This window comes from Dermacentor silvarum, chromosome 7 (genome assembly GCF_013339745.2).
Source record: "Dermacentor silvarum isolate Dsil-2018 chromosome 7, BIME_Dsil_1.4, whole genome shotgun sequence".
Lineage (NCBI taxonomy): Eukaryota > Metazoa > Arthropoda > Arachnida > Ixodida > Ixodidae > Dermacentor > Dermacentor silvarum.
The window spans coordinates 36990477-37011454 of NC_051160.1; the positions used below are offsets into that span (position 1 = coordinate 36990477).

At 45.3% G+C, this 20978-nt stretch overlaps 1 protein-coding gene and 1 long non-coding RNA gene across 2 annotated transcripts in view; one reads left to right on the forward strand and one right to left on the reverse strand.

Annotated features, from left to right (window-relative positions):
* Positions 1-156: 156 nt before the first annotated feature.
* Positions 157-12733, reverse strand: LOC119459460 (tissue factor pathway inhibitor 2-like). The gene is made up of 4 exons (XM_037721231.2): positions 12593-12733; positions 8331-8519; positions 6042-6221; positions 157-585 (listed from the first exon to the last, which is right to left on the reverse strand). Exons 1-4 carry the CDS (start codon positions 12663-12665, stop codon positions 392-394), a joined length of 636 nt encoding a protein of 211 aa, XP_037577159.2. The 5' UTR covers positions 12666-12733; the 3' UTR covers positions 157-391.
* A 145-nt stretch (positions 12734-12878) lies between these two features.
* LOC125946690 (uncharacterized) overlaps positions 12879-20978 on the forward strand; it is a 42752-nt gene continuing 34652 nt past the window's right edge. The window contains exon 1 of the long non-coding RNA XR_007467783.1: positions 12879-13015. This is a non-coding gene — a long non-coding RNA (uncharacterized LOC125946690). The remainder of the gene's footprint in view (positions 13016-20978) is intronic.

Sequence of the window (20978 nt, forward strand, 5' to 3'; positions counted from 1 at the left end):
TTCAGTGAGTTTCCTGGTATGCTCGAATGGATGACAGTTTTGTTCTAACTGTGGATGTGTGGCAAGGACATTTACCGAATGTTGCTTATGTACATCATTTTAGTAGCAACGTGGTCCATTTAGCAGCACTCATACAAGACGCCCAAGTTCCGCAGCCTTAATCAGCAAGCTGATCCTTTTATTAGCAAAAACACAGTAGTACTGGGGTTGGTGGATGTGCTATAGATCTCCAAATGTAACTAGTCTATAGACTAGATGCCTGTTTCAGTTGGTGCGACGAAATGCATTCTGGCTCCATTGTTGGACTACCTTTGTGGAATGTCATTCTGGGCGGCCTGGCTTTTTACGCTGCTAATTCGGCTTGCGCTTCCTGTAGTTAAGCCATCACTCTTCACAATCTGGTTGTCTCCCATTCGCCTCCAGTTGGTCTTCCAATCTGGGGTATCGGTGTTGGGTGTCCAAAATTCGGTTCTGATGGTACTGGTTTAATAACTGGTCGCCCTAGCGTCGGCGTTAATCTACCCGAATTTGACGTATTGTGCAGTTTTTTGTATTCCTGACTGCACGGTAACAGCGGGTTCCTTCCTGAAAATTGAAAGAAAAACGTTTCCATCAACATATGTCATGTAATTCATCGCATAATTTTTTCCACACTCCAAACAAGAGCAGACGTCTTGGCTACTAGCACTGTGATGATATTGGATGCCACGAAACTATCACTACAGCACTCAGGATGACTTTGTCACACTTTCTTGGTATCGTCAGATTGTTCCTGAGAATATATCATAGTCGTTGCTGAACTGTTCAACGAAGTGAAATACTTAGCATTTTCTGCTGCATGATAATATCATATGAGCCGAAACATTTATTCTATCCAGACATTTGTAATACCAGGTGCGCATTTCGAGGTGGTTTTCTGGTTACGGTTGTAGCGGAAAAGCTTAATACTTAGTCTATCACCTAATACTGAATGCTAATGTATGATGTCGGACCTTACAAATATACAGCAAGGCTATGAGAGATTCTTAGTAGAGGGATCCTAAATCTTGGCAGAAAACAAGGCCCCTAGAAATAAAGTGAAAATATCGTGATTATTATTCTCCTATAAACTAATTTATAACCAGTTTTCCTGTCAGCGGTTACTATCGGCAGTAACGTTCTGCATGCTTCGCCAAAACTTGCGTAATCCCAGCATTTTCTACGTGAACTGCTCTTGCACCTCCAACGCTATAACGCGACTTGTGACTCAAAAAAAATACCTTACGTTATGGTCTTGATATTTTCAGCTCTTGTACTTAATCCCGGCCACGACGGCCGCATTTCAATGGAGGCGAAATGCAAAAACGCCCGTGTGCTTGCGTTGTAGTGCACGTTAAAGAACCCCAGGTGGTCAAAATTAATCCGGAGTCCTCGACTACGGCGTGCCTCATAATCAGAACTCGTTTTGGCGCGTAAAACCCTTGAAAGAAGAAGAAACTTTTGTATTTGCTCATTATCTGGCTTCTGTCATTGATGTAATTCATATTTTTTTTGCATTTTAGCACTGCTCATTCAGATTTTCTGTTTTTTTTTGTTTTTATTTTCTGTTTGTGTAACACAAGTGCGCCAATACTAAGGCGTAGAGCTTCCACTGCAAATATTTTTTACGTACGCGAAATCTTGATACATGAGCGTTTCTGCGTTCCGTTTCCACTGATATACGTGCACAGCAGCTTTCACCAGGTTCGTTCTCAGCGAAGAATATAAGCACTGAACGAAGGTGGGTTTGTCCAAAAATTTCAGATTAGCAGGAATAAACAGTGCTAAGTATTTCCTACGAAACAAATGCAACACAGACCGTTTTGTACCATTTTCCACTCTGCTGGAAATTTCGACCCTTAAGTCCGGTTTTTATGTAAATTCATCCTGGAGACAATGGGCCTGTTTAGTTAGAATGACGTTGCTTTCATGTATACACAAATAAAATAACAATCCCTTTATTTGAAATTCCCAAGTATTCATTGCCATGAATTCTGCCAAATTCACTAAGAGCTCAGTCTTAGCGACGACTGAGTAATGAAAACACTTAGCGTCTACGGGGAGACAATTCCTTCGTGAACAATTATTAAAAGCTCTCTAAGATATTACATAAATAATGTGCAACGCCACCCTTCTTGTGTCGTACTTTGTGGCATTGTTAGTTTAATTTTTTTTGTCTTCTTTTACATAACTTTCGTTTAAAGTGACTTCATTTCTCAAAACGTTTCTATCTTGTTTGCACAACGGCTGCTGCAATTTTTGTTTGTTTATATAACATTCATGGGAGGTTGCCGCTATGGTCATTGACTATGGGAGCCTTGCGTACGTATAATATACGAATTTTGTCCTCAGGAAATGCAAATAAAGGGTAAACCTGTAGTGAAATACCGAGAAAACAATGCCTGAGCAGCCATAGCTTGTCGTTCCGTGTGCTGTTATTGTCTTAAACGCGATGCGCTGTTTCCACAATTATATTACTTTGTGACGAACTGGCCAAGACAAAAAGCAAGACATGCAGTGCAATAAGAGCTGAATGTTCCTAAAATAGTGAGGTGGTAATTGAGAACAAAATTACCTTTTTAAGAGGAGAAGAAAACGTATAGGTACATTTGCTTAGTGCCACGATGTCAAGAACAGGCTCATAGGTGCTCTTTTTGTTACTTCCTGAAGCTGCTTGCTCGAGCCGTACCCACACTACATTCCAGCACCCACCACACGCATAGAAATACACGACCACGCCTCCAGCACACATTACTTTCCCATCATCAATGAGAAGGCCAGTGTGCAAGAAAAGAATGTAATATGTAGGTACAATGGTGCCCCAACACTCAGGCAGGCATGGATTGCGTAAAAAAATTGAGTAACTTTGTTTGAGATTCGCCAGCTTTGTATGCAAGCGAACAGCCACACCGAAAGATACAATAACGCCCAACATTTTTTGAACACGGCGAATGCCGTGGCAGTGGAGCAATCACTCCACAATGTTCTTTATATGGACACTGTGGAGGAAAAAAAGCGGTAATGATAAATTACGCTTTTACATTCGCAAAATGACTTCTACAGTGAAAGGTGGCATTGTACGCCCTTGAAGGTGCAAAATGAAATGCGAATAGTAACGTCTCCCTGAAGTTGCCGCACATACGTATATTCCTACGTACAATATTTTACGAGCGTGTACTTAGCTGCAGTGTGCTCCTCATTATTAAATAATGATGTTCCCAGATTGACCGAGGATCGATGATAGCTAGATTTGATAGGTTTTCCTTTACTGGAGTTGCACAAGTACGCGGCTGATGCTTCAATATTTGTGATGCCACACTGCCAGACGGCATGAATGTTCCGGCCAGAAATTTGGCAAAGTGTGAGCTATACTTTTTGTCTTCTGTACAAGCCTTTGTAGCCACCATGAAGAACAAACCCACTGTGAAGCTTTGGTTAATTTTACCACAGCAGTACGTGCCCAAATTGTACACAACAGGAAAAAGTAACCACGGAAAACGTGCTTTGTAGTAGCTTTGCTAGTAATGCAAATGCTTTGCTAATAACTAATGGTGGGTGAGTTTACACGTAGTACATTTAAAAATTGCGCAGTATTGTCTACAAATATAGCGGCATACGCTATACAAAGAACGAAAAAATTTACAAATGCCGATTACAAACAACAGTTTTGTGCAATTTATCATGAAGTTACTGAACATTACACTCAGCACAGCATTTTTATTATAGCGTTTTTTGACAGAACACGTAACGCTTCAAAACAATTGAAAGCTGGTTCGAGTCACTAATTTTCCCTGATAAAACTGCAGCGAGCACAAAGGAGAAAGGACAGAGGAAGTAAAGAACAAGCGCTAATTTTCAACTCCGTTTATTTCAGCAAAATATTGTACATGTATACTCGGCTAACAGCAATAATCATGTGTAGAACAAATTCAAGCTGAAATTTTATTTTACGGTGATTTATTTCTTGTACCATGTGCCCTTTGTGAGCGCTTCAGTTTCAACACGTAATCTCTCGTCCGTCAAATATACTTGATTATTACTCGGGGTAAGGAATAATGCAACACTTGGAAAACATAGTTCGTACCCTCCCGGTCTCAGCTCATCAACTGCTTCTTTTTCGTCCCTTTGGTTGTGAAGTGAAGCGTAGTGTAATGCCAAACAGTGGGAGCTTTTGTATTTTTCGAGCCATGGGACCTTTAACTATGTTAACGCTGAATACTTTGACTATTGAAATTTTGGCGAAGTTACTCACAACTCTGCTGCGTAAGCAGGTAAATTAACACCTACCTTTGAAAGTTCAATGCTGATGGTGGTCTTGATGCGCTAATGTAAGGAGTTCTACACCCTTCTCCCACCTTTTAGAAACACTATTTTGTGCGATATGTTAGACTGCGTAATTGAAGCAAGGTAAATTCTCAAGAAACGAGCAATCATCCGTCAGCGAAAAACAGAAACCTCGACCTAGTGCAAACTCTGTCAAAATGGGGCTTGTGACTTACAGTAACAATTAATAGCCTTTGCAACGTTTACTATAGTTCATTCTACGTGAAAAAGTAAGAGGTGCAAAAAAAGCATGGTCATGGCTGAGTGAGAGGAGTGAATTTGTACAAAATAAGGCATACTGTTTAACAGAAATAGACCAGGGATTGGCCGGTACTGTTTGTTTAAAAAAACAAAAAAAAGCATATGGCATATATTGAAAGAAAAGTAAAAATCAAACGAAGATCTCGTGAGAAAGACGATTGTCGATCCGGTGGCTAGTATTGCGTTAAAAGACGGTAGCGATTTACCCTTGAGAGTTCAAAGAGAAGCGATAAGAAATAAATTTTGTATCCAAAGCTTTCTTGTAAAGAACAAAAAGGTAAAAAAGCATGGAAGTAATGGGAAAGAGGTTATATCTCATACAAAGCTGAGAGGTGTAATGGAAAGATTCCAAGAGAGTAAACAAAACAACACTCATATTTGAAATAAGGATCATATAGCAGTGAATTATAAAAGAAGTAGAATTAATATTTAATGGTTTCTAAAAAACATGCGTGAGGAGGGATAATATTAACTCAGTTCTGACCAGACGTAGGAAAAAAGCAATTAACACCGTTCACGTGTCACTTATCGGCTTGTCGAAACGTTCGCTCCGATAAGGCTTCCCAAGTACTGACACTGTTTGTCGCCTTTTTAATGGCACGAGCACCGAGTGATACCTTGTTTATTGTGCAGCAGCTTCCGGAATGGGACCGACTCCCAGTTTGTCACAGAGGTGGTACGAAATTCTAAATAAATCTTAAAAAATAAAAGCAGGTAGATAGCGATGGTTCAACTTATGGTTAATGTTATACATCACATCAGAGCACATGTTTAGTACAGTGAAGAGCTAATTGTCAGGAATAATAAGAAACAATTAAGGAAACTCTAATTGCCGTACACCAAAGTACACAATCATACACTTTAGATGCCCACCGCATCAGAGCAGGTTCCCGTGAAACTCCAAGACGAGAAGTCACATTAGTGACGTTACACTTAAAGAAGGGGTGCCCGCTCATTACTAATAAAATAAAGAAGAAGCTAATTAGAGCAATACACCACCTGAACGTCTGCCTAACACAGCAGAGGGGTGACGTCATTCCCTCGTCTCTCGCTTCTCTCCCGGCACACACCTGCACCGTCGTTCGCTCGTGCGCACCGGCGGTCGTTACGTGCTCTCACTTCAGCCGCGGAGGGGCAGCGTAAGGTGCACTTCATGCGCCGTCCGCTAGGGGGCCACGCATCGTACCCTCCCCAGCCCTCCTTCACTCCCTCGGTCGCTCCTCCGCGTGGCGGTTTGCCGCCAGTTCAGTTCGCTAGCTCCTCTGAGTTCGGTTTCCCGCCCTACACCAGGGCACACCAACGCCGAGGAACGAGTGCCACTAGCAGACATCTAAGACAAGAATAAGGGTCGTTTCTCAGTTTTTTAAATGCTAAGCAGAAATTGAAAAATTCCAGTTTTACCTGTACGGAAATGTTGCGATGCTAAAGCAAGCACTTACCACTGCATCTCTTCATGCACTTCTCGCAAGATGAAAACATATTTCCAGATGTTGGGCACAGACCAGCTTCAAGACGGTGGCAGGTGTTCTCAGTGGAATTAAAGTGCCAATATTTGACTTTGGACTCGCATTGTCTCGGCTTTGGTTTCAAGCTGCAGACTGGTATTTTCTTCATCTTGGCTGGAGATATGCAAGTCAGAAAATTGGGCTAGTTCTCTGGGATTCAATCTCACGGGGAAGTAAAAGCACTAACAGCAAGTGCGGTTGTCACGACATTTGTTTAAATACAATCGTTGTTGCCAGCACCCTTACCTGAACTTGAGAGGTGCGAACACTGCAAGAACATGTAAATGTGGAGATACAGAAATCATAGTTGTAGAAAATTACATCCCAGACGTCAAGATTGCAAGGATGCGACGCGTCAGCCTATCTGCGACGGAAGCCGAACTACGCTTTTCTCCCGTAGGTGCGTGCCGACGTGTGCGTTTGTTTTGGTCTAACGCTGGAGCGCATGTAGGCTTAGTGCTCTGGTAAATTAGTTGTCCCAGCATTTCTCCCTTAAACAATTTTTCAATCTCTGTAATTTCTTTGGAATATATATATATATATATATATATATATATATATATTGTGGGAACGGCGACATGATTAGCGGCTGGGCGCCCTTGGGTGTGGCCGGCCGAGATTGAAGCCTGCCGGCGTGTACTGCGGGACCGAGCCGTTTCCCACATTGGCGTCCGTAATGTGGGGCCCCGGCTGCGTTCCCGGATGGATTATGGTGGTGGGCAAGGCTGACGGCGCCCGTTCCACAGCCAGTAGTGACTCGTACCCTGACCTGCTGCGTGACCACTTCTATGGTGCGAGCTGCACGCCTGATGTTTGGTGACGATCACTTCCTCCGGCTCCTCCTACGTCGCCGTCATAGAGCCTGGCGCGGGACCTGGTGGTGGCGTGGTCTCCTACGCTCTGCTGTAGCTCCCGGCGTCGCCGTTCGAGAAGGGCACCGCTGGCGCAGGTGACGTCATGAGTGCAATGGCGCTGACACCACCTCCATAGCGGCCCCGTCCTACCGTGGCGATGCAGTGCGTGGTTCTACACACACGACTCGAGAGGACGTGGTGAGCGGTGTCCAGTGTTCCGGTGAGATTTCGTGAGCTCGAGGTCAGTTGCCAAAGGTAGCGGCGGAGGCACCGTTAGAGCGACGATCAGGATCATCTGCGATCTTACCCTCCTATGACCTGCGTGCTGCGGTGCGGTGTGGTCTCTGTGGTGGCAAGGCACTGAGCGGATGGCGGCTACTTCAGGCGACCTGCTGCGTGCACTCGTCAGAACGAGATTGGAGAGGAACACCAGACCAGGTGTGCGTCAGGGGACGGGCTAAGGCCTTTAGGTTTAGGTTTTTTCTCTTGCCGGACTCGACCATCGAAGAGTGAGCCCTTAACAGCTTCGCTGTAAAACCTACTTCGACGCACAGGATTACGCGTAAAGGACAGGAAATAATTTGAGTGGTAGCTCATCTACTTTGTCCCACTTGCTAGCAGTGCTGTCGATCGAAACAAATCACAAAATCTGTTCGAGTACTCATACATGAGAGATATCGGCAATGCGAATATTTCGTAGGAAATACGGGAAACCAGATCGTTCCATTGTGTGACCCCGAAGGGAATGGGTGTTTGGTAAATTGCTCAGCGTAGTCTACGCCAGCTAAAGGCACACAATAAAACCCTGATCTGTATAGCATGTATATCTATTTTCTCTAATAGAATTTTCATCATAACGGTCATCGGCCTGGGATCCAACTGTTTGCCTTTGTTTTTGTTTTGTTACGTGCAAGCGTAGATGCCCCGTTTGTCAAATCGGTGAGAATATGTTCATCACCGCGAAGGAAGCGAGCGCTGGAGGAGGCAGGCGCCTGGAGGTGGAGAACAGAATCACCGCGTTCACGCACTTTCCTTTAGTGCGTCGACGCCGCGTTTCTCGCTGTGCATGTTCGCGGCCTCCATAGGCTTGCGCGTAACCCACGTTCAAAAAGTGAAACGTCACTGTGACTTTTAAGGTTCTGGTTACTTTATTTCGTTCACAGCTGTATTCTCGACAAGCTATTATGTTGTAGAGCTAGTAAAATTCTTAAGAATTTCAAAGCAAAACTGGCAGTTTGTGACTTTTTTATCGATGAAGAAAAAAAAGGCGCTCACAAACGTTTTGTTCTGTAACAATCTGATGCACTAGGACAATTTTCAAAACAAAAAAAAAAAGTAGTCTAGAGAAAGTTATTTTGTATGTACTCACGCTGGCAGTATTCTAGGCATTTTAACTCCGATGCGAACTGGTTGTTGTTTCCATTGCAGCCGCCGTAGATAAACAATTTGCATCCAGAGACCATTTGATCATAATACCATTTTGGTATAATAGCCTTACATGACCCTGGATCAGGCTTCTTGAGACACGCTCCTGAATCTTTCTTCTTTGATAGAAAGGCTGTAAATAAAGGCAAAATTATTTAGCTTTTTTGCATGATTGGGAAAATTTCGGCCATCATACAGACGTATTGCAAGTGTGTAATTTTTTTGTCGTGGAAAACTACCACGACTTAATTAGCAATTTCAATCAGAGCTTATTTATGGCCTCAAATTCCCCTTAATAACAGTTTCCATTTGCTTTGTGCGAGAAATAACCGCTTTTTTTCTTTTTTAGGACGCATTTCAAAGTGTAGCTATCTAAATAAAAGACAACCTCTCAATATTACATTTTCTTTCTCTCCTGCTCTAGGTAGCACTTGCGCCAGCCGCATGACTCCCATATCAACGACTTTGTATAGAGACGCCTATTTAAATCCTCGCATTCTAAGAGTCAATGTATAGTACATGCATCACAGGTTCAATCATTCCCGATGCAAAATAAACATGCACATTCTGCACATTGGTATTCCAATGACTTGGTTTAGAACAAGACACTTCGCGTGCTTTCCGGTGTCTATGTCTCTAACCATTTTCCCGCCATTTGGCTCAATAGACAGTCCATAGCTACTGTGCTAAGAGAACCTGTTGCCTGTTTGCAAAGGATTCATACAATAAACGTTCTCAAACTACTTAACGTACTCTCCGGTGTCTGTCTGCCTGCCTATCTATATATCTAACCGTTTTCCCATTATCTTCGATGAGTGGGTAGTGGCTGGTCGAATGAGTAGAGCATTGGGCTTCTCTGCTGACGGACCCTGGTTCGAAACCAACAGTCGGACGAACTTGTATCACCGAATATCTGCCACTCTACAATTATGAAAAAAAAATTCTTTAACAAAATGTATTCCTTGTTCAGCAGAATCAAGCCCGCAACATGTATATACAGATAGCTTCCTCTATATATAATTAGCATATGCACTATGCATGGACTTCTCGGACATGCTGCTAAACAACGCAATGCGTCCAGAGGGAAGTGGGACAACCCCAGCTGCATACGCTTATCATACGTGGCGCGTTTCGGTGCGGGCAATATATAGTACCTCTGCATTGCTTCCATAGAAATTGCGTCGACGTCAACATTCATCGTGACATTGGTTATGTAATTTCTTTTCATATTGATTGAATTGTAAATACGTTGTCTGTCTCTGACTGTGATCGATGGACTAGGATTTGAAGCCATCGTAATTGGTAGGTAAAAAATGTGTAAAGCCAATGAAGGTTGTAGACTCCCTCTAGCCTTCTATCAAAGTTGTCGCTTCAGCATCACTTATGCATCACTTCAAAAAATTATTCCCGTTTGAACCTTGTAGGGCTCAGGTATAAACGAACAATCGGCTGCTCAAAATCCAGCCTCTCATTATACGGAATGATAAATGCAAAACTCACATACGCCGATACGTATCGTAAACTTAAAATTGATAAAAATGTATATTTTTGTTAGTCAAATATTTTGAAGGTTATACCTGCATTAAAGCGATTGTATTGAAAAACAGTTGGGCAAAAGCGAAATGATTGATTTTGGCTGCCGCACTAACAAAACTTAATGTTTCATCGAAGTTTCAGCAGTCGCTATTGCTGGTACATTTATCCACAGACAGCTGTCGTGTGTTTGCGAGGAAATTTTCTGACATGCGTAGGCGTCACCAGGTCGGGTGGCAGAGTAAGAAATCTGACGTCTTTGTGAAACAGAAATTTGATTAGGAGAAAGAAATATAAAAGCAATATCACTGATGGATAAGAGAGCTCGTATGAACCACAATGTTATTTCAGCAGTACTACAGCGTATAATATCTTCGGAAAGTATGTTGACAGAGTAAAACCAGAAACTCCTATTAGACATCGATAGTAGCTATGAAATTTACGACAAACTTCTCTCGGGCTTCACCGCTGCATCTAAACCATCGATACCCCCTTGGTGTCTTATTAGCCCCACAGTACATCTCAGTGCACCAGGAATCAAGAAAAAATCTGAGCTGTCGTCACCTGTGCTGAAACAACTGTATCTGCTTCTTCTACACGAGAGTTATGCGGACAGCGTACATATTTATACTGATGGTTCCACAAACCTCCAGTGTTCGTCCGGTGCTGTGGTTGTCCCAGCAAGAGCTATTACCATTAGCTTCAGGACTAACCACCCAACGACATCGACATCTGCGAAACTAGCTACTCTTCGCGCTGCACTTCGTTTCGTCAATCGGGAGTCACGTCGACAATGGTCAATCTTCAGTGACTCAAAGGCAGCCCTACAATCTGTGCTATCAGCTCTGCGTCGCGGGCCACACGAACAGCTCGTATTCGATATTAGATACCTACTCCATACATCGCATGAGAAAGGACAACACGTGACGTTTCAGTGGCTTCCCAGTCACTGCGGCGTCATAGGGAATGAAAACGCCGATAATGCCGCTCGGGCAGCTCTTGATGACACACAGGAAGAGGCCATACTGCTCTCACGGTCCTACGCAGCCAGCATACTTCGAGTGCTTGCACAGGAGATCACGCTCTCTCTATGGTGCACACCAAGCAGCCAGACCAACCGGATCAATCCTCACTACCACCTGCCCTCTTTGATGCATCTCTGTATTCCAACTGGACTCCGCCGAAGAGAGACCACTATGCTTTATCTCTTACGTCTAGGGGTGGCATTCACGAAATCTTATTCATTCCTTTTTGGAATGGCCGACAACGCTTTTTGCAATGCCTGTCTTTGCGAGGAGACGCTAGAACTAATTCTATGCGACTGTCCTGAATATGATGTTCCGAGACAGTCCCTGGCGTCCGTTCTAGCGCACCTGGACAATCGACCAATGCCAATTGAAACCATTCTCACGTGTCGTCGACAGAAGACATCGCAGCTGAAGGCGACGAAGGGACTACTTAGGTTTTTAAAGGAAACGGGCTTGGACAAGCGGCTGTGACAGTGATGTCATGTACTACGCAACAGTGACGCAATGTGACTGACGATGTGTGTGCTGTGCTGTGGGCTCTCTTTCTCTCTTCCCCATATTTCATTCCCCCTCATCCCGCCCCCATCTGTAGGGTAGCAAACCGGTTGTGCTGAACTGGTTAACCTTCCTGCCTTTCCTTCTCCACTCTTTCCTACCTTCCTTCCTTACATGTTTTCTGATTTCCTTCAATATTCTTTCACGTATACTGAAATCGAGCGAAAAATGTCATTAGCAAGTCCATGATCACTTCTAGTTAAACAAGCGTGACTAAATTTCATGCTAGCTAATAGACTTACTGCAAAGGCAATGAATGACACAATCCTTTGGTATGCATCGAATTTATTCCACGTCAAAAATTCAGTTATCGGTAGCCAATTTATCCAACTCGTTCAGGTATAAACTACATACAGTGGTAGTTTCATTTAGCGGAAACTTTTGTTTCTGTTTTATTGCACTCCATTCATACATGAACAGCAATTGTACTAGAAATTACACTTTCGGATTGCGTTTTCCTGGTAACCTTAGATTACGGTACATGACGTTTAGTTTATTTTTGCATTCACTGTTTTCTTTACTGTTATTGGCGCTCAGTGAAAATATATCTTCTGAGAACCATAATTTACAATATAAAGGTAAGCTCAGCGTAAGAAACTGCGTCAAAACAACATAAAGCGCAGAATGCACCCGTCTTAACACTATCACCAATTGACTTACAGCGTTGAATACTTTCATGGGACGCCAAACTGTCAAAACACGGACGTTAGGCATGCTTAATGGCTTGTGACGATTGCACACTTTAACGCATGAATTGTATTTTTCTGACTGGATCTTTAGTGCATACGTCATCGCTGATTTCCCTCGCAATTTCAATAGGCTTGAACTTTCACCCACACCTATTCTCTAAAATCAATCGACGCTTTATTATCACCTGTTGGTAGCATTTTTCAGGTGCAAGGTTGGGGAATATGTTGGGCCCTCCGGCAAGGTTCTCTTTAGTGTCTATTTTTTGTTTTATATTCTTGCTACTTCAGGTTGAAATGCCACACTTTTGAGCTCACATTCTTAATAGGTATAGTTATGTTCTTTTAATATACCAGTGATATTGCCCTCACTTTTCGTGTGAACGGGAATAACATATACGTACATGGGGTAAAACATCTGCCATGCACACCACCTCCGCAAACGAGAAGAACAAGGCAGATGCACCGAACATTCATTGTGAGCCGTTGAAGTAGAGGTTGCGCAAGGGGCTCAGAGTTTCTGGACGTACAAATTCCTAACAAGGGTCGCCGTTGTTATACAAACGTCATTTTCTATGATGTCATGACAGGTGTAGTTTTAGAAAGGACCATTGTATCATTGTTGCAGGCAGAGGACCTGCGCTGTTAGCAACTGTTGCTATGCAAAGCCAGTAGCATTGTTGCGAAAATAATGAAATTGTTCTTGCAGTGTTGCAGGCGACCACACTTTGCAATTAATACAGCTTCGAGTGTTACATTTGCGGCAAGTATCGCATACGGGGGTTACATACATTGGAAAACTGTCGAATGCTTCGCACTTGCCACAGGTATCTATAAACTTCAATGCTTCTTTTTTTCTCCGCTAACAGAGATTTATATGTCAAAACCGAAGTATTGACAGTAAAAAAAGAAAGAATTTGCCCTAAGGTATGACAATTTCTTTATTACAAGTGTTTTTGAAGGCTTGCATTTGGGCCTTGCATGCAACAGCCGGAAACTTTGTTTCTGCAGCTATCTTGCTTCGTAGGCATCCTAGCTTGACGCTGTGCTTGCTTCTGAAAAAGCATTCGAAAACTATGACTTGCCTAGAGCACGGTAGTGAGGCGTCGTCCGCAGTTGTGAAAGCGACTTAATAAGAAGCAAATACCATTACCGCATTTTGCTTTACTTCAGCAAGTGTATATATCGTATTTTCGGTGTAGAAGTGGTATCCTTGTATAAGGCGCACCCCCCGAAAACAGCCCCTTTTACAATAACGTTGATATATATAAGACGTACCTTTGTATAAGATGCACGTGTTATGCAAAAGTACGCAATTTTGTCACGCATCCTTCCTGAAGGCTGTTCGCATCGAGGTTCCGATAGCTTACCAGCATCGCATGTGGCATCATCTTCGCAATGGGCATGAAGGAGTGTTTTGCTGCAAGTTTCTTGCTTCTGTAGTCTGTTTGGTGGCTGAGCATAAAGTCCAAAATTGAGACGCGCATGATGAACTGCACCCTGCAATAGGAGGTCCCACTGGCAGTTTCTTACTCTGGGACCTCCTGATGCTGTATATAATACGTAAGCCCGTTTTTTTTGTACATGCAATAACAAACAATAAAGCTTCAAACCTTCAAACCAAGTTTGCCGATACCTGTGTTCAGCCAGCAGTAGGCGCTAAAAAGTAGTCCGTTGTTTTTACTGGACGTTTCCTGGCAGCATCGGATGCCAACTATTTCCGTAAAATGTATAGAGGCCACACAGCCCTGCAATAACGTGCTGTGATATTCACAGTAATTTACCATCAAAAATACAGCCATCTGCAATTTCAGTCTATGGTACCCAAAGAAGAGGCCGTCACATATACAGGAATTTGCCGTAAAAATGCAGATGTCTCTATGTTCAATCTATTACACCGCATTACAAGGATGTCATATTCACACCAATTGCCTGTAAAAAATACTTGCTTCAGTTACTATATTCTACGGCACCACAATGACAATCATCCTATTTACAAGTTTAGCAGTTCTTCTCTAAATTCTTTAACTGTGATTTTCGATAATAACGAGCCTGCTACATTTATTATCCACCAATATTAGAATATCCCACTGACTAGAAAGGTGTATTTATCTTTGCTGCAGAGTCTCCCTGCAGGTACAAGTTATTACTTTAAATTACTAGCTACGCATATCATCTGCAGCATCAAAGAAATTGCAAGACACTGTAAACAGAGGCCGGCAATAAATGCAAGCAACAGCTGCTGCCAGCATGCAAGTATATAAGGGCAATGCATTGAAGATGGAGCGAGAGAACCGCTAAGGGGATGAAAGGTGATATTTGATTGCCAATAACTCCACTACAACTGAACGCATTGAAGTACTTGTTGTTGCAACATATTTCTGAAATATACTTTTTTACTCCAACATAACCTGTACACCTCGCATGTCAGTGATAATGACCTGAGAGATATACTTCAATATGCCAATGCACGCTGAAATTTGACAGGCGCCTTGTACTGCATAAACAGAAGAATAAAAAATACCATAATATTGATATGTGACTTTGTAAATAAAAAAACTAGTTAACAACGAATTATATATGGATCTCTACTACAGAAGTTTATCGCTTGAACTTTATTGCTTGGGCTGCACTTACGATGATCGATGCGGGTAATTCTTCATATATTCTTGAAATTTACCACGAATTTGATGTTTTCCTGCATGTAATTAGAGCCAGCGTATGTCCAGCTGTAGTCGTGAGCAATTATCGTTTGTTCTTTGTCTTTCTTGCTTCTGTAACGATGTTTCTTAAGGATAATGTACAGCGCTTTCGCATTCCTGATAAAAAAAGAAAAAAAGACAATGCACATTATTTACACTTAACCATATGTGTGGACAGGCGACTACAGAGGCTATGTTTTGCAAAGTGAAAAAAGTGCATTTTTGTGGGTAGTGCATAGCTATTGCATAAGTTGTTCTGTACGTTCTCCACGACTGCACGAATGACTCAGAAATGCAAAACTTTAACATGTGCGTACATTAACATATGCGTTCAGCAACATAAAGCATTCCATATGTGTCCGGGGATGTCGTCATCAGCTGTACGCAACCAAACGCATGTTACCGCATTTTTATAAGGCCGCTCTTGACGTCTAAGCTATGCACCAATGTATCGCGGGCCGTTTGCGCGCATTGACGTCACTCGTTCTAAAGCACAAAGTGACGAAGGCTATTTTAGGGGCGAAGCTCCTTATAGCGGCACCCGTTCCGTCCCCGTCGTAGTAGTAGTAGTAGTAGTGTGTAACCAGTCTGAGAAAAATGAGAAAAAAATTCCGAAGTTGTGTCCGTAGCGCGGAATCGAACCAGGAACTCCTCGCTTCCGAGCGCGCGGCGTTAGCCCACTACGCCACGAAGCGGACGTAGACAAACGCACCACGATGGCTATAAATACTCAACATTAACGAAAGGCCGAGGGAGGCCGCTAGGGGGCTAGAGTGTGCGGAAGTGGTTCGTATCGGCTCCGCCAATTTCTAGTTCCTGTGCCCAGCTAAGTCCTTCTTAGGACCCACCAAGGCGCTCAACGGATCCAGGAAGGTACACGGACCCTAACCGCTACCATCTTTTGGATGTGCCCTGTGATCTCCGAGAACCATCCGGTGAAGACGTCTCTGGCAGCCACGCCGCTGCGCTAAGCCTCGCCTCGTCGAGGCGAGCCTCGCCGGCGCGCCGCGTTCCTCACTCCCCAACAACCATGGAGGACCTAGTGGAAGGAGAGACCATTTCCCCGCAGGACTATCACCCTGGTGAGTGGCAAACTGTGCTCCGCGCTTATCGAAATCGGGCCCCGGCTTCGAATTCGTCCACCAAACCCAACTCAACGGCCTCGGTTCAAGCTAAGCCAAACGCCAGCAACGCCGGTGCGCCGACCGACGCTGCGTCTGTTGCCATTCCAGCCGCGTTCAAGGAGACGCCAAACGCCAGCAACGCCAGCAACGCCGGTGCGCCGACCGACGCTGCGTCTGTTACCATTCCAGCCGCGTTCAAGGAGACGCCACAGCTGCTACGCACGACGCGTGCGGTCGTACAAAAAAGTAAACAACTCGCGGCGTTGCCGGTGGGAACGATCCGAGTTGTTTTTCGCCCGCGAGGTGGGCTCTCCCTGGACAAGCTTCCAGCTCCAAGTCTCCTGCATGCATTGCGTACCTCACCCAGCTGCTCAGTGATGGGTGAACTGTACATCAGAGTCCATCCCACAAACAATACGTTCACGGTGGCGACGGTAGCGGAGGCAACAGCTCTCGCTTTAGTGAAAATACAGGAAATCACTATAGATGGGAAGAAATACCCGGTAGCCGCGTACATCGCGCCCCCTCCAGCGGCAGTAAAAGGCGTGATTTCCCGAGCATACTGGAATGAAACACCAGAACAAATCCTAAATGACTTGCGGCATCGCAACCCGGAGGCCGACATCATAGCGGCCCGTCGCATGGGGAAAACTGCATCCATTCTAATAACCTTTGCATCTGGTCCCGTACCCCACACCATTAAATATATGTGTGTGGTACGCCGCTGCACTAGGTACAAGGGCAGCCCTGATGCCTGTACGAACTGCCGGAAACCTGGTCACAGGTACGATGTATGCCCTCTTCCAAAAACTGGGCTCTGCCCGCGGTGTGGCGAGAAGCACGAAACGCAAGAGGACCCTTGCAAGCCAAAATGCATTCTTTGTGGTGGGGACCACCTCACCGGTACAGGCTCATGCAAGGCTAGGACCCCCCAGCCTCGAAGACAGACAGTGAGGAAACCCAAGACAGCAGTGCCCACGGCGAAGGACTTTCCACCCCTAGCGCCTCATCAAGATCGTCAGCGAGCCTGGACTAAACCCACCAGTACACCCCCAACTTCACTGCGGGAGGAAGAAATAGCACACCTGCGGGAAGAGGTAAGGCACCTTAGGGCAGCCGTTAACTCTATCCCTTCCACCCTCCCATCCCCTCCGTTACCAACACCCCAACTCTCCACACCCCCTCCCCAAAAGAAACGCCGGCAAGACGACACTCCAGACATAGATTCCAAATTAAAAGACTTTGCCCAACAGTTAGAAGCCAATATTCTGGCTAAAACTCAAAATTACATTGAAGCCACCATCACTAAGCTTACAGAAACGATTATTAGTCAGGTAACCACCGCCATTCTTCAACAAATTCTACAAATAATTGCTGGAATGTCTTCACATACGCCAGCCGGTAACCCCATAGCATCTCCAATCCTTCGCCAGCCCACCCTCCAGCATGGCCTCGCTGACGGGAAATAATCTCCCATTACGCATTCTACAATGGAACTGCAGGGGGTTTCGCCGCAAGAGAGACCCCCTGCAGCAGCTACTCTCTGCTTCCTCCACACCCCCTGATATAGTAGCACTCCAGGATGCTGGCACAAACGTATCGCTGCCAGGATATGCTCTGGTACCCTCTGACATCACTCCAAACCCCAGGGTTACCACTTATGTCCAAAATCTTGTACCATACACTTGTCATGTACTGAATTCTCCGGTGGCTCACACATTTCTAGAATTAATCCCGTCCACTCACAAATCCCATCCCCTCTTCATCCTTAACTGTTACCTCCTTCCGAGGCAACCGGCCTCGGAATGTATCACTCTCATTAAAGCCGCCTCCATCATTGCAAAGAAGGACCCTCTCATTATCTTAGGGGACTTTAACTGCGCGCATGTAGACTGGGGGTACATGCGCACCAACAAGAGAGGAGCGGATTTATACAACACCCTTCAGATGCAGGGCCTTTCTGTATATAATGATTTCAGCACACCTACGAGAATCGGTAACAGTGTCACCTCCGACACTAGCCCAGATCTTACCTTTGGCCGCAATATTCCCACGCCAGTATGGCGGAACTCCAATGAGGCCCTGGGCAGTGATCATTATATCCTAACTATAGAGTTTGACTTTGCCAAAAAAGCTAAAAATTACCGTGTCCGAATGACTAGCTGGGATAATCTTCGTAAGCACAGAGAGGCCAAAATATTAGAGTCCCCCTTTAACCTTCACACATGGATGACAGAACTCAAGCAGGACGTGCAAGCTTTTACGCAAACGTTCGACGCCGCCCCTGAAACTCCCATTGCGGATAGTAGGTTAGCGCACCTACTCCAAGCACAAAACAGTATTCTCACGCACTGGAAAACCCAGAAACAGAATCGAAAACTTAAGCTCAAACTGGCACAGCTTCAAAAACAAATAGAAGAGCACAGCGCCGCCCTTAGTAAATCCAATTGGCACCAAATATGTGACGGACTACGAAGTAATCTTTCCAACTCCAGGGCCTGGAATCTTCTTCGACATATGATAGACCCCACTCAAACTAAAAAGCAAACCCGACTTACACTCAAAAGGCTTACCCATCAAAATCGTTGTAATCAGCAAGCACTCTTAAGCGAACTTCAATCAACTTATACCACTGTGGGCAAAGCTGTATCATATCCCGACTACATAGGCCCCGATCAACCCTCCCTCGACGACCCTATTATGGAGGTTGAAGTCAGAACAGCCCTTATTAAGCTCCGAAACTCAACTCCTGGAGATGACCAAATCACCAATGTCATGCTCAGAAACCTAGATGACCGTTCTGTTTGCCTTCTCACCGAGTACTTCAATGAATGCTGGGAAAAGGGGGAGCTACCTGCTGAATGGAAGCATGGAAAAATAATTTTCATCCCCAAACCCAATAAGCCCATTAATGCCCAAAATCTCCGTCCTATCTCTCTGACTTCGTGCCTGGGCAAACTCTTTGAGCATGTCATCCTCACCCGTCTCACGCAACACATGGAATCCAATGGACTATATCCACATAGCATGCTAGGATTTCGACCTCATCTCTCGGCACAGGACGCCCTGCTACAGATTTCACATGCCATCCTCAATGATATGTTACACCACACCAGAGCAATCCTGGCAGTAGATCTCACTAAAGCATTTGACAAGGTTAAGCACAGTGCCATCCTGCAGAACATCCAAGAGCTGCAGTTAGGACCTAAGACCTATAACTATATTCGGGCCTTCCTAAACGGGCGCACCGCCTCCCTGCATATAGATAATATACAGACGCCCTCATTCACCCTTGGAAACATTGGCACCCCGCAAGGAGCGGTGTTATCCCCATTCCTGTTCAATATTACCCTCATTCCCCTGGCAAAGGCTCTCAGCCGCATCCCACACTTGGGACACACACTTTATGCGGATGATATCACGGTTTGGACCACATACGGCTCGGATGGCGACATAGAATCAACACTTCAAGAAGCAGCCACAGCTATAGCTACCCATGCGGCCAACATTGGCCTTGAATGCTCACCCACAAAGTCAGCACTCTTCATACTCCGGCCGCGCCGTGTCCCCATCGCCCCCATTGTGATTTATCTGCATGACACTCCCATACCACAAACACCCACACTCCGCCTTCTTGGCCTGTACTTACAGGACACGGGAAAAAACAATCTTGCCCTGAAATCACTAAAACAATCCACTTACTCCATCATCCATCTTCTTAGAAGGATTTCAAACTCGCGAGCCGGTTTAGACGAAGCAGACAATCTCAAGGTGCTGCATGCCTTTGTGCTTAGTCGCATTCTTTACGCATCTCCTTACCTGAACCTCTCCACTGCGGACAAAGATAAAATCAACGCTTTAATCCGCATGGCTACCAAAGCAGCGCTCAACCTACCAAAGAACACTAGCACGGACAGGCTCTTAAAATTAGGAATGCACAACACTATACAAGAACTTATTGAGGCACATCGACAAGCACAATACTTTCGCCTGGCTGGCACAGAAACAGGACGGCATATACTGGACTCTCTCGAAATTCGCATACCCGCACATGTTGTAGATTTAGTATCTCTCCCTCGCGCCATGCGCGCCGCGCTTATCATCAAACCCCTCCCTAAGAACGTCCACCCAGAGCACCATCAATCCCGCCGCGTCGCGCGAGCCAAAGCTCTCCATAACGCATATGGCACTTTAGAGGATGTGCGATGGGTGGATGCCGCGTGTGGTCCAGACCGTTCTGTAGCTGTGGCTTATCATCCAGCAGCCCCCCCACTCACCCACTTCATAGATTCCCACTGTACCCCGGAAGAAGCAGAGGAAGCTGCTATTGCCTTAGCAATCGCTCAAACCAATGTGGCTTACATAGTTAGCGACTCTAAAACAGCCATTCTTAACTTTGCCCGCGGACGCGTCCATGCCCCAGCGTGGCAAATATTGAGAATGTGGGTCCAAAATTCTGATAGACGTATTGAGCTCGTGTGGGTGCCGGCTCACTCTGGCAATCCCGGAAATGAGGCCGCCGATAACATAGCCCGAGGACTTGTAAGCCGGGCAAATGGCGACCCCAGCCGGGATTTCTCGAGGGAGCGGGCGCACACGTTCTCCGAAATTACCCAACAAGCACGCCTTGCCCGTCGACTCTACCCTCCTCCCCACCCCCGACTATCCCACTCCCAACAAATCCTCTGGAGGCGACTCCAGACCCGAACTGTTCCCACCCCTCAGCTCCTATCCCACTTTCGCCTCGTTTCGCCAGAGTGCACTCTCTGTGGAGAGTCGCACGCCACCTTAGACCACATCCTCTTTGGCTGCCCTGCCGATCCTCCCCCGCAGGGACAGCCCGCCATCGGAACATGGGAGGAATGGGAGGCCCTCCTTGCGTCGCAGGACCTGGACATCCAACTTCGCTGCGTGAACCGGGGTGCCAGTGCTATGGCCCTACGTGGCCTGGACACATGCGCGTA